Source organism: Geotrypetes seraphini, chromosome 8 (assembly GCF_902459505.1).
Source record: "Geotrypetes seraphini chromosome 8, aGeoSer1.1, whole genome shotgun sequence".
In the NCBI taxonomy this organism is placed as follows: domain Eukaryota; kingdom Metazoa; phylum Chordata; class Amphibia; order Gymnophiona; family Dermophiidae; genus Geotrypetes; species Geotrypetes seraphini.
The window spans coordinates 153,124,826-153,138,393 of record NC_047091.1 but is presented as its reverse complement, the minus strand read 5'-3'; the positions used below and the strand labels follow the sequence as shown (position 1 = coordinate 153,138,393).

At 46.4% G+C, this 13,568-nt stretch overlaps 1 protein-coding gene across 2 annotated transcripts in view; it reads right to left on the bottom strand.

Annotated features, from left to right (window-relative positions):
• Positions 1 to 13,568, bottom strand: part of SBNO1 (strawberry notch homolog 1) — a 199,999-nt gene that overhangs the window by 173,525 nt on the left and 12,906 nt on the right. For both annotated transcript variants that reach the window (XM_033956400.1, XM_033956401.1), the window contains exon 3: positions 4,955 to 5,258. In XM_033956400.1, coding sequence (XP_033812291.1) covers positions 4,955 to 5,258 — 304 coding nt within the window. The remainder of the gene's footprint in view (positions 1 to 4,954; positions 5,259 to 13,568) is intronic.

The window sequence follows — 13,568 nt, the reverse complement described above, 5'->3', positions numbered from 1 at the left end:
GCTGGTCAGCACAAAAGATGGTCAGAGAGAACAGAATCATTGGTCTTGTTTATTCAACCCCTTAGGGTGAAAAGCAGGCAAATTAATCTCTTGATTGATGTGAAAGCAGGCAAATTACGGTAATCTCTTGATTGATGTGAATTGACACCAGCACCTTTGGCAGAGGTACTGTTCGCAGTGAAATCTCAGCCTCTGTAAACCTGAGGAAAGGTTCTCTGCAGGAAAGAGCCTGTAATTCTGAGATTCGCCTCGATAAGACTATGGCCACCAGAAATACCATCTTGACCATAAGGTCCAAAAGAGTCAAGTCTTACAGAGTCTCATATGGGGACCGAGAGGTCCTTCAAAATTATGATATTAAGGTCCCACAACGGGAATGGCTGGTGCAATGGAAGATACAATCCAAGCATCCTCCTCAAGAACCGAGTGATGTCTAGATGAGACGCCAGGACAGCTTACCTTCCTGAGCCCGAAAGCATGAAAGGCTGCCACCTGTACTTTGAGAGACAACTGCTAGGCCTTTTTCTAGACCAGCTTGCAGAAATGCCAGAATCACAGGAATTGATGCCTGACAAGGCTGTACCTGTTTCTTGGCACGCCATAGCTGGAAAGTCTTCCAGGTCTTAGCATAAGCTACAAATGTCAAAGGCTTCTTTGCTTTAAGTAGAGTTGTAATGACTACCTCCAAGTAACCCTTTCAGGTTAGGGCCCTGCTGCAAGATCAAAGCCCTCTGGATTCTCCAAAGGAACTGGGCCCTGATTGAGGAGCACTGGATTAATTGGCAGCTCAAGACACCTGCCTCTTTGCAGTTGCACCAGATCCACATACCAAGGCTGATGAAGCCAGTCCGGAGCTACCAGAATTACCAGATCCTGGTGGCTCAGGACTCTACAGATGTTCTGGCCCACTATGACCCTTGGTGAGAACACACAGTAGACTCTGTGGGCCAGGCCTGCACTTCCTGGTTCAGCTCTTCGACTGAAGAAGCAGTTGTTCTTGGGGAGGACATGAGATCCATCTCTAGTCTTCCCCAGCGCTGCCAAAAAGAATTTATTACTCTCCTGATGTTGTTTTTTCCTTAAATGTATTTTTACTTTCCTTAAAGATTGTAATTCACCCCTCTTCCCTTTTGTATCGCTAATTACTTGTGTACATATATAGTTTATTTAATTGTACAAATTGTTTTATTTTGTCTCCCAATTTTAAATTGTCATACGCATTGAAGTATTTGATATTGCGTATACAACGAACTTTTAATAAACTTGAAACTTCAACCTCAGTGTAGAAAGGGACCATTCCCCTGGGTCCAGAGCCTGCCTGCTTAGAAAGTCGGCCTGAACGTTCTCTATTCCTACCACACGAGCTGCTGAGCGCGCCTTAAGTGAGCTTCCGCCCACTTGAACATCTTTGCCTCCAGGCACAATGGGGTGCTTCTGGTGCCTCCCTGTCTGTTCACATAAGCTACTGTGGTGGCATTGTTGGAAAATACTCTGACCACATTTTCTGCCAGGAAAGTCTCCAATACTTTCAACGCCAAATGAATGACACTCAATTTGACAATTTATGGACCACTTGTTCGACGGCACCCACAAGCCCTTGAGCAGGTGACCACAGCAGTGAGCCCCACAGCCACTCATGCTGGCAGCAGCGGCATCATGTCACCCATGAGGTGATTCTGAGGGGCAAACCTTTTGATAAGGAATCCCCATGGATCCACCAATGTAAGCTGCTCCTCGGCAGGGGAGCTTCATCTTCAGAGAATGCTGTTGCAGTGAGCATCTTGAGACGAGGGAATCCTGGAGTGGACGCAAATGCATTCTCGCCCAGGGGATGACTTCCAAGGGACTGCACCATTTCACCTTCCTGTCTTGAAGGGGCTCTGATCAATCATCCAGGAATGGGTGAACCTGTATGCCCATCCTGTGAAGGTGAGCTGCTATCACCATCACCTTAAAGGTGCGTGAGACCATGGTTAATACAAAAGGAAGTACCACAAATTGGATGTGTGTGGAAAACATGGAATCTCTGATGTTTGCTATGATCTGGAAAATGGGAATGTGAAAATATGCCTCCGTTAAATCCAGTGAGGCTAGGAATTCCCCGAGTCACTGCCACAATAACTAACTGGACAGTCTCCATGAAGAAGCATGGAACTCAGTGCCACATTTATGGACTTCATGGTGCTCAAGAAATGCACAGAAGACTTGAGACCTATCCTGGATCTGAAGTTATATGGCATGAATGTCCAAGAGTCATTATACCATCACTTGAACCCTGGCCTCCTTTACTGGTTGCCTGACAGCAGAGTCAAGGAACAGATATGGAGAAGGGCGATAAAACTCTTGTGACCCTCCCAGATAATGCCACAACCAAAGAAACACCAACAAAATCCACAGAAAATCAAGGGAAAACCAAAAGTAAAACTAGATACGAAGTACTAGAGGTCAGAGTTTATTCTTCACAAGACTTCAAGTGGTGCAAGTAAACTAATATCAATCCATACAGACAAAATAATATCACACTTCGTTGAATTGTGGTACAGACCCAACATGGTTCATGTTTTGGCTCTGAACGCCTTCTTCAGGGGTCTGAATGCCAAATGTCACAAGATTTAATTATGCTCAAAGATAAGAAGATTGTGCCAAGGAAAAATTATGTTCTTTCCTGTTAATTTTCTTTCCTTTAGACACAGCAGATGAATCCAGAGACCAATGGGATAGCACAGGTGGTCCTATTGGCTGGCATGCCTCTTGTATCTTCAGTACTGCTCCTTGCCCAAGCATCCAGAACCAGTAACATGTTAGCTTGTAAAAAAAAACTCTTTCCCATAAAAAGTTTCAAAGATAATAATACAGAATACAACTACGGATGACGAAACTTCTGAAAGTTGCAAAAGATAAACCTACAGCCAATATCCAGAAAGGGTGGGGCTCTGGATTCATCTACTGCGTCTAAAGGAAAGAAAATTAACAGGACAAAATTTTTCCTTCCTTAGCAACAGCAGCAGATGAATCCAGCAACCAAGGGGATGTAGCAAAGCGATCCTCAATCTGGATGGGAAGCAAACGCCACCTCCTCAATAACCAAAGCACTAAACACAGCCTCCGTGTACGCAACCATATCCAATCTGTAAATCTTAGAGAACGTATTCTTGGAAGACCAAGTAGCCGCATGACAAATCTCCTGCAAGGGAAAAAAAACCTCTGGACTGGCTGAAAGGTGATGAAGTTCTTCCACCAACCGCTTCCCTGCCATTAAGTAAGCGGAAAGAATGTTCTCCATAACGCCTCGAGCGGTGAAGGCTTTGGACGCTGCTATACCTTTTATCACGTCCTTAGAATAATACAAAGAGGTGATCTAAACTAGTGGTTCCCAACCCTGTCCTGGAGAACCACCAGGCCAATTGGGTTTTCAGGCTAGCCCTAATGAATATGCATGGAGAAGATTTGCATGCCTGTCACTTCCATTATATGCAAATCTCTCTCATGCATATTCATTAGGGCTAGCCTGAAAACCCGATTGGCCTGGTGGTCCTCCAGAACAGGGTTGGGAACCACTGATCTAATCAACTAAAGTAGTTAGAAATCTACAGATAATGTAAAGCAGCGGTCTCAAACACGCAGCCCGTCAGGGAGAGGAAGATTGATCGGCCCGAAGCAGAGAGAGCATGGGGTGGCGGCGGCTTTGGGGCCTGTTATCCCTTGGTGGCGTTTGGGTCCTGTTCCCCGATGGCAGCGGCAGTGGCTTGGGGAAGGGCAGGGAGAAAGAAAGGGGACCTCAGAGCACCAAAGCCAAGTATAAAAGGACAACCAACAACAAAAATACCCAAAAATAATAAACGAAGCAGAACAGATCAGAACACACCTGCTCATTTTGCTTGCAAAAGAAAAAACTGAAGAGGGAGCTACTGTCCACTGGTGAAGGGAAGGCGTTGAAAGGTCTAGCCAACATTCTCCTGCAAAGTTTGCGAATAAAGGAGAACAGCTTCAGTACAGAATCCTATGTCTTTTCAACAGAATGAGGCTTTTGTTAACGCCCTGATGCATACCAATAGGAAATTTTTTTACCGTACAACTGTACTTTGATTAACTGAGTAAGTAAAGTGCTATATGGGGCAAAATAAATCAAGCACCAGATGTTCTAGAACAGTGTTTTTCAACCCTTTTACACCTATGGACCGGCAGAAATAAAAGAATTATTCTGTGGACTGGCTTCGGTCCGTGGACCGGCGGTTGAAGAACACAGGGCTAAGTCATGGGCCAGACCCCCGCCCATCTCTACCCAATCTCCACCCGACCCCGCCCTCATAATAGTGCTAATTGCACCTTGCACATCCCGTGCCTCATCTGGAAGCCTTCCCTCTTGACATTGCAATGTCAGAGAGAAGGCTTCCAGTTCAGGCGCAGGATACGCGTAGGAGCCACTGCCCGTGGCTTTGTGCACCGAATCAGTGAGGAAGAGGGAGCTGGCTCGAAGATAACACCACATTGATCGCACCGTGGACCAGCGGTTGAAGAACACTGTTTTGGGCCTGATGCACGTGCTGGCCCTGTGGACCGGCAGAAAATTTCTGTGGACCGGCACTGGTCCATGGACCGGTAGTTGAAGAACACTGTTCTAGAATATGCATTACTACATACATTTTCAGGTGGCACACATATTTAAGTCATTTGCTGATAAATTTAGCTTACTTTCTATCAGCAGTATTGTTTTAGTGGCAACCGAAAAGGCACAGGTTCAGACATGTTTTCAAAGCCCAAGTACATGATAAATAGGGTTAAAAGACAGGTGGTGTGCTGTTCAGCAATGATTTCCAAATCTGGTCCTGGAAGCACCCCAGCTAATCAGGTTTTCAGGATATCCACAAGAAATATACATCTTTTAAAATGGCACAATGTAACCAAATGATCCTGGGTTGCTTTTCAAGCAGGAGGATAAGAGACCAATACTTACTGGCTGCTGTGGCAACTGGTTGGGCAATATTAGGTGGAGGTTTAAGCTTCATTAGCTCATTAAGACTACTGCTTTTCAACAAGTCCTTCAGCTGAACCTGGTCCTTCGAAGGTGCAGATGGCAAAGCATTGCGTACTACAGGCCCTGCAGTAGGTCGTGCAGTTGTGCTGGTCTGAATGACTTTCGCTACTGTGATAGTCTGTCTGGTGGTTGCAATAGGTGTTGATTTTGTCATCACTATTGTGTTTCCCAAAGGTGGGAGCTGATTTATCTGATTCAATACAAATGTCGTCGTCGATGGTGGCTGTTAAAAAAAAATAATAATAAAAACACATCTCTGGAATAGGAAGTATGACATTTAATTTTAAAATTATTTAAACATATAGTATCTTTCCAGATGAGATAGTAACCATGAACCTCAAAACTCACACCAACCTAGAACAAAACCAGAATTTTGTCAAAGTCCAAACAGCACCAGAACACAATATTAAACCAGGTAATAAGAGTTAAGGAGCAGTGAATGCACAGTGATTTGGCTCAATGAAGAGACACGTCATTCCTTTTTTTCAGCTTTAAATAAAGTCTATATCAAAAATAAACCAACCTGTCCAGAAAGATACAGACACTGCTGATAACCAAACAATCTTATCATACTCATCTGTTTTATATTCCTTTTTAATCTCAAAATTTTCAGGATAGAACACAGCATTTTCATATTAGTAGATATTTCATCATTTCATGATAAATACACCATGAGAGAGAAATCAACCAGCTTGATCTTAGGCTCTGAACCTTAAAGTTTTACATAAGGCTGTACACAAAACCTTTGACTTACTCCTTAATTTACGGTACCTCCAACTCCTCTATGTGTAATTAGATTAAAGATTGGCTATACTGATTGAAAACCGAGAGAGGTGGTAGAGAGGAAAACGGTGACAGAGTTCAAAGAAGTGTGGGATGAACACAGAGGATCTAGAATCAGAAAACATTAAATATTGAACTAAGGCCAGTACTGGGCAGACTTGCACGGTCTGTGTCTGTATATTGCCATTTGAGGGAGGATGGGCTGGAAAAGGCTTCAACGGCTGGGAGGGTGTAGATGGGCTGGAGTCTGTTGTTTGTTTGTGTTTTAATTATTAAATACTGTGCACTCGCATACAACAAAATGGAACATTACAGTGCACAACCCCGATGCACCACATAACCCACACAACCATAAAAGCAGTAATATAGTTTACAATAGTTACCAAAAAACCCCAAATCCCATCCCGACCACTCCTCTTCCCATCCCCCCCAAGAACCAGCTGGAATGCCTATTCACCTAAAAGCACCTTATTCCCCTATCCGGTAAGGCAGGAAAAGGATGGGGGCCAGAACACCAAGCCCCTAAGAAGTACCAGACCCACCTTTAGCCAAGCGCAGTCTATGAGCCTGGGAAACCCTACCCTCCACCTCCAGAAACTTACCCCAAAAGATCCTCAAACTGTTGTCTCCGGCGGATTATCAGAACTGAAAGCCTAAATTTCTCACACACCCAGCCCAATTTCTCCCGCATCATCGCCACTGTGGACACCATGGGACTCTTCCAGTGAGACGCCAGCACCAACTGGGCTGCCGTAAAAGCCAGGCGGCCAACCTATCCCGAGTGGCCTCCACTCCCCCAGGGATCAATCCCAATAAAGCAGTTTCTGCTCTATAGGCCACCCTGCATTGATGAAGTCGCCCCACATAGCTAAACACCCGAGTCCAGTAACCCAGAATCTGAGGACACTCCCACCACATATGGAAGAATGTACCCATAAGGCTGCACCCTCTCCAACACTCACCCACACATGAAGTATGCATTTTGCTAAGCACAGCAGGTGGGATATACCAGCCTACTAGGAGCTTAATAGCATTCTCCACCAACTGTGGAGCCACCGCCACATGATGGATACGTAAGGCAATCTGTTCCCATTCCTCTCCCATATATGTGAGCCCCAAATCCTTCTCCCAAGCCTGCATATAAGAAGTTATCTGATCAGGAGCGGCATGCAATATACGATATAAAGATCGATATGCACTCCCTGCGCACCGAATCCCCCAACGACTCAAATCACGAGCGCCGGAAAGCGTTAGTGTCCCCCACTTTAGTACACATAACATAATCTTTCACCTGTAGGTATGGGAATAAATCTTGCTGCTCCAAGTGAAATTGAGCTTGGACCTCATGAAATTCTTTAATTTGCTCCCCCTCCAACAGCTGGCCAAAACAATGCAGCCCCCTGTGCTCCCAACATCTAAAGATGTCCCCCTCCCTACCCGGAAGGAAATCCTCCGCATACATAATAGGAAGAAAATGGAGCCTCCGCACTTTACCCACCAACTGCCAAAATGCCCCCATCCAAACCCGAATCGTCCACCTAGTAAAAGGATTAGAAAAGGCAGCCACCTCCTTATCCCGTAAGCCCACCCACAGTAGGTACGATAACGCACCAATACCCCTAGGTTCCTCCCCAAATAGGCCCTGTTCCCACCTAACTTATAATTTAACTGGAGTGGCATGCCAATCAACAACTGCCATAAGCTGTGCAGCCCGATAATACTGTTCCAAATTGGGTATCCCTAGGCCCCCCTCCTCCTTGAATTTGAACATGGCATCTCTCACTACCCTGGGATGCCTACCCCCCCACCCCCCAAATAAAGCGCAAAATGCTCCTGTGCCAACGGAGAAAGTACATTCTGGGAATTTCAATAGGTAAGACTAGAAAGAGATATAGAAACTTGGGGGGGGGACTATCATGCACACAATCTCCATTCTACCCATCCAAGAAAGATACAATTTATCCCATCTAGCAAGATCCTGCTGCAAAGCCGCAACCAATGGTATATAGTTAAATCGGAACAAGGAGGACCACTCCACCCCCAGATGAATCCCCAAATATCTAATAGGACCCGTCACCCAACGAAAGGGAACCCTACGCTGCAACTCCTGGGCAACCAAAGCTGGCACCAAAAGGTTCAAGATCTCTGTTTTGGTCAGATTAGCTTTGAAGCCAGAGAGCTGCCCATAAGCCAGCATCAGATCTTGGAGTGCCAGAAGTGATTGCTCCGATCCCTCCACGATGGCCAAAATGTCATGCGCAAACAGTGACAATTTATGTTCCACCCCCTGTACCTGAAGACCCCGCACAAGACTGGATTGGAGAATACGTTGTGCCAAAGGCTCAATCACCAAAGCAAACAGCAATGGAGAGAGCAGGCACCCTTGTCGCGTTCCCCTATGAAGCTCAAAGGGCTTGAAGTAGATCCTATTAATTTTGACACAGGCCATTGGGGTATGATAAAAAGTAAGAATCCAGGAGATAAAGCGCGAACCGAAACCCATCTGGCGCAAGACTGCCTCCATAAACTTCCAATCCACCCTATCAAAAGCCTTTTCTGCGTCCACCGCTACAGCCACCCATGGAGACCCCAATCACTGTGCCTTCCACACCAAATTCAGCACCTGCCAAATACCATCCGCCGCCTGCCTACCCCCAATGAACCTGACTTGATCAGGATGGATAAGCGCTGGCATATGGGCAGTCATCCAATCAGCCAAAATGCGGGCCAAAACTTTGGTGTCAATACCCAACAAGGAAATAGAAACATAGAAACATAGAAATCGACGGCAGATAAGGGCCAAGGCCCATCCAGTCTGCCCACCCTAATGACCCTCCCCTGCCTTTACTTTGCGAATAGAACCCACGTGTCGATCCCATTTGGTCTTAAAATCAGGCACGCTGTTGGCCTCAATCACCTGAAGTGGAAGACCATTCCAGCGATCCACCACCCTTTCGGTGAAAAAGAATTTCCTGGTGTCACCGTGCAGTTTCCCGCCTCTGATTTTCCACGGGTGTCCTCTTGTTGCCGTGGGACCCCTGAAAAAGAAGATATCTTCTTCTACCTCGATGCGGCCCGTGAGATACTTGAACGTCTCGATCATGTCTCCCCTCTCCCTGCGCTCCTCGAGCGAATATAGCTGTAATTTATCTAACCGTTCTTCGTACGGGAGATCCTTCAGTCCCGAGACCATCCGGGTGGCCATTCTCTGGACCGATTCCAGCCTTAGCACATCCTTACGGTAATGTGGCCTCCAGAATTGCACGCAGTATTCCAGGTGCGGTCTCACCATGGATCTATACAAAGGCATAATGACTTCGGGCTTACGGCTGACGAAACCCCTGCGTATGCAACCTATGATTTGTCTTGCCTTGGAAGAAGCTTGCTCCACTTGATTGGCAGCCTTCATGTCCTCACTGACGATCACCCCTAAGTCTCGTTCTGCAACTGTTCTTGTTAGGATCTCGCCATTAAGGGTATAAGTCCTGCATGGATTTTGGGTACCCAGGTGCATAACTTTGCATTTTTTGGCATTGAAGCTGAGCTGCCATGTCTTAGACCAGCTCTCTAGTAAGAGTAGATCATGCATCATATTGTCGGGCATTGAATTTTTATCTATTGTGCTTTTGCCCACTACATTGCTTAGTTTGGCGTCATCGGCAAATAATGTTATCTTACCTCGGAACCCTTCTGCCAAGTCCCTTATAAAGATATTGAATAGTATTGGGCCCAAGACAGAGCCCTGGGGTACTCCACTGATCACCTCCGTCATTTCAGAGGGGGTTCCATTCACCATTACCCTTTGAACCCTACCTCCAAGCCAGTTCCCAACCCACTTCGTCAATGTGTCGCCCAATCCTATGGAACTCATCTTGCTTAGTAACCTGCGATGAGGCACGCTATCGAATGCTTTGCTAAAGTCCAGGTATACGATGTCCAGGGACTCTCCAACATCTAGCTTCCCCGTCACCCAGTTAAAGAAGCTGATCAGGTTGGATTGGCAGGATCTCCCCTTAGTAAATCCATGTTGACGGGGATCCCGTAGGTTCTCTTTATTCAGGATCGTATCTAATTGGTGTTTGATAAGAGTTTCCATTAGTTTGCTCACTATTGATGTGAGACTCACTGGTCTGTAGTTTGCCGCTTCTGTCTTGGGGCCTTTCTTGTGGAGTGGAATGACGTTAGCCTTCCTCCAGTCCAACGGGACGCTACCTGAACTAAGAGAGAGGTTGAAAAGCGCCGACAGCGGCTCCGCCAAGACATCGCTCAACTCCCTGAGTACTCTGGGGTGCAGGTTGTCCGGTCCCATTGCCTTGTAAACCTTGAGCTTGGACAGCTCAACGTGGACACTGTTGGGCGTAAATTTGAAATCGCTAAATGGGTCAACTGAGTCAGCCCTTGTCTGTAACTGAGGGCCATGCCCTGGAGCTTCTCGGGTGAAGACAGAGCAGAAGTATTCATTTAACAGTTGGGCTTTTTCTGAGTCCTTTTCCACATAGTCTCCGTCTGGTTTCCTTAGACGTACTATTCCCCCTGAGTTTTTACTTCTGTTGCTGATATACCTGAAGAATGATTTATCTCCCTTCTGGATGTTCTTTGCTAGAGATTCCTCCATGTTTAATTTAGCCTCCCTGACTGCTGTTTTGACGGCTTTTGACTTGGTCAGATATTCTGCCCTGGAGTCCTGTTTCCTTGATTGTTTGTAAGAGATGAATGCTTTTTTTTTTTCTTTGATGAGGTCTGAGATCTCCGCAGTGAACCACTGTGGTTTATTGTTTCTACGGTGTTTACTTACTAGCTTAACATAACGGTTTGTCGCTTCCTGTATGGTGGCTTTCAGAGTCGACCACATTTCATCCACACTATCGGTTTCTGCTTGGTTTTGTAGCATCTGGTGAACAAAGTCGCTCATCTCTTGGAAGTTTGTGTTCTAGGGCGGTAACTCCCACATACGGTAGAATCTTTCCCCGGTTTAGGGAGTATCGTAATCCCTGCCAATCTCATGTAAAAAGGCAATTGCTCTAACTCTTTCAGGGAGCTGAATAACCGAGTCAATAGCAGCGCGACCAAGGATGAAAGCTTCTTGTAAAACAGCCCCGTAAATCTGTCTAACCCAGGGGATTTTCCCAGCTTCAAATGTCGAAAAACTCACAATACCTCCTCCACGGTGATGTCCTCATCCAGCCCCTGAGCATCAATGTCAGACAAAGTCCTTCAAATAGTTCCAGCTCTCATCAACAGAGCCCTCATGCTCCGGAGTATAGAGTTCCTGATAGAATTCTGTTGTATCCCTGCTTCTTCAAACACCATAGTGTCATCAGTAGCCTTAATAGACATGATATTACCCCGAGTTTGCTGCACTTTGACCCTGTGAGCAATAGTTTGTCCGCCCAATTCCCGGACTCATAATATTTGAGCTTCAACTTCGCGAGATTAAATTTAATCACCTCATCTTCTAATTTCCCTAGGGCCATTCAGGTTTCCTGAAGCCAAAGCTGTGCTTCCCCTTGCCCCCTCTTATGTTGGTCCATCAATTTGAGAAGAGTTTCCCTCAACTGTAGTTCCTCCTACTGCCAAAGAAATCAGCTCCCCAGATTGTCATGGGAGAGAACCGATCTATACTATTATGGTCCAGGAAATCAGAAATCCCCTTCTCCAACTTTCGAATAATCTGGGGATCACCCAGCAGGCTATCATTCAACTTCCAATAAGTATCCCCCCATCCGTGGGCCTCCCCATCTCTGATCCATCCATAATGGGGCATGGTCGGACCACACAATAGTATCAATTTTGGTATCCAGCAATTCCCCCCCCAACCCTTATCAACGCATAGCAGGTCTATTCGAGTGTATACTTCATGTACTGGAGAATAAAAAGTGTAATCCCTTCCCATCCAATGTTGCACCTGCCACCCATCCACTACATTAAGGACTTCCATAAATCTCTTCATGCATTTCCTATCGTATTTAAGTCTATTTCCTCCCTTGCCCGTAGAGTCCCAATCCGAGTTGAATACCAGATTAAAATCCCCGCCAACCACTGTGCCCAGCCTTTACCGATAGAATTTTGGACAAGAGTGTGTCAAAAAAATTGGCCCCATTTAGAATTAGGTGCATACAAATTAACCAAAGTCACCTGAGCCCCATTGATAACACCGGTCCATATAAGCTATTTCCCTTCTCCCCCTCATCCCTTCATTCCCGGTCAGGTATCACCTTCAACCTCTTAGAAAACAGAATCCCCCACCCCAGCTTTCTTCTCCTCCAACCGATTAGAAGCCCAAGTCCACAAGGGATAGTCCCGGAACTGTATAAGTTTTTCCCCTGCTTTTACAAAATGAGTTTCTTGAACAAAATAAATATCAAAACATAGGCGCTTAATTTCCTTCAATAACAGTTCTCATTTATGAGCCATATTGAGCCCCTTAACATTCAAACTTCCCACTCGTATTTACTATCCCCCCATCCTTAACCAGAGAAAACATACCCAACACCAGCTCCCCTCCCCCTTTCATCCCCCCGTGCACCCCATTCACCCATCCCAAGCCCTCCATCCCCATCTCTCCCCCACATCTACCCCACCCCCACCACCAACTCCCACCATGGCTTCAAGTGACTCCATTGCCTCCCAATGTCACCTCCAATATACCTCCCTCCCCCACATCCATTCCACTCACACTCAAAAGCCCACCACTATCAACTCCCCAGACCCACAACCATGTAACCCCAATCACACTCCCAATGTCACCTAGGGATCTCCACCAAGATCCAGAACTCCTTCAAAAATGAACAGGAACATTTATCAGTCATCTTCTCAGGTGTCATGGGAAGCTGCCGCGCTCGTCTCGGTCTCCTCCCCCTCCGGTCGTGTGCTCTGCTGTTGTGGTGCCTCCTTCCATTGATAGTGCTCCAACTTCTGCACTGATAATTTGCCCATGGCAGGATCTCCCGGTGTCACCAGGCCCTCCTTCTGAAGTAATGCCCACAACTCCGCCACTGTCATTACTCACTTGTGCGCCCCATTAAGAGTCACCAGCAGGCCAAATGGAAAGAGCAGTAGCGCAAATTTTTCTTTCAGCACATCCAAAAGCTTCTGCAAGGTGATAGTGGAGAGATCCTGGAATATCTCCACTTTCAAATTTTTCCAAGAAATAACACCCAGGTCTCTGGCTTTCTTCACCAGGCGATCTTTATTTTGAAAGTGATGAATGCAAGCAATAATATCTCTAGGGTAATCCCCTTTCTTCAGACCCAGCTTACGGTGAGCCCTATCTACTTTCAGGTTACCGGGGTTAGAAACAGAGTCCCTCTCTTCAGCCAACAGAAACGTATAGAGCTCCTGCACCACAGCTGTGGCGTCCCCATACTCTGCTGTATCCGGAACTTCCAGGATCCACACATTGTTCCGCCGGGACCTATTCTCCAGGTCCTCCACTTGTGCACAGCAATGCAGGAGATCTTTTTGGACAGCCGTCATCTGGTTATTGATCTCTTGCACTGCTTCCTCCTGCTCCCCAAGCCGCCGTTCAGTGTCTTCCACCTGCCCAGCAGATCCGCAAAATCCTGTCAGATCTCCTTGACCGCATCTTTTATTTTTCCCTTCACAGCCGCCACCTCGTTCTTAATGTCAGCAGCCCACTGTTGTAAATCTGTTTTAGTAACAGCCGTTGCTGATCTAGCGTGCCGCAGCTGCAGGGAAACTCCCCGCTCCAACACGTCCTCAGACACGCTGTCTCCAGACTCACGCGTGG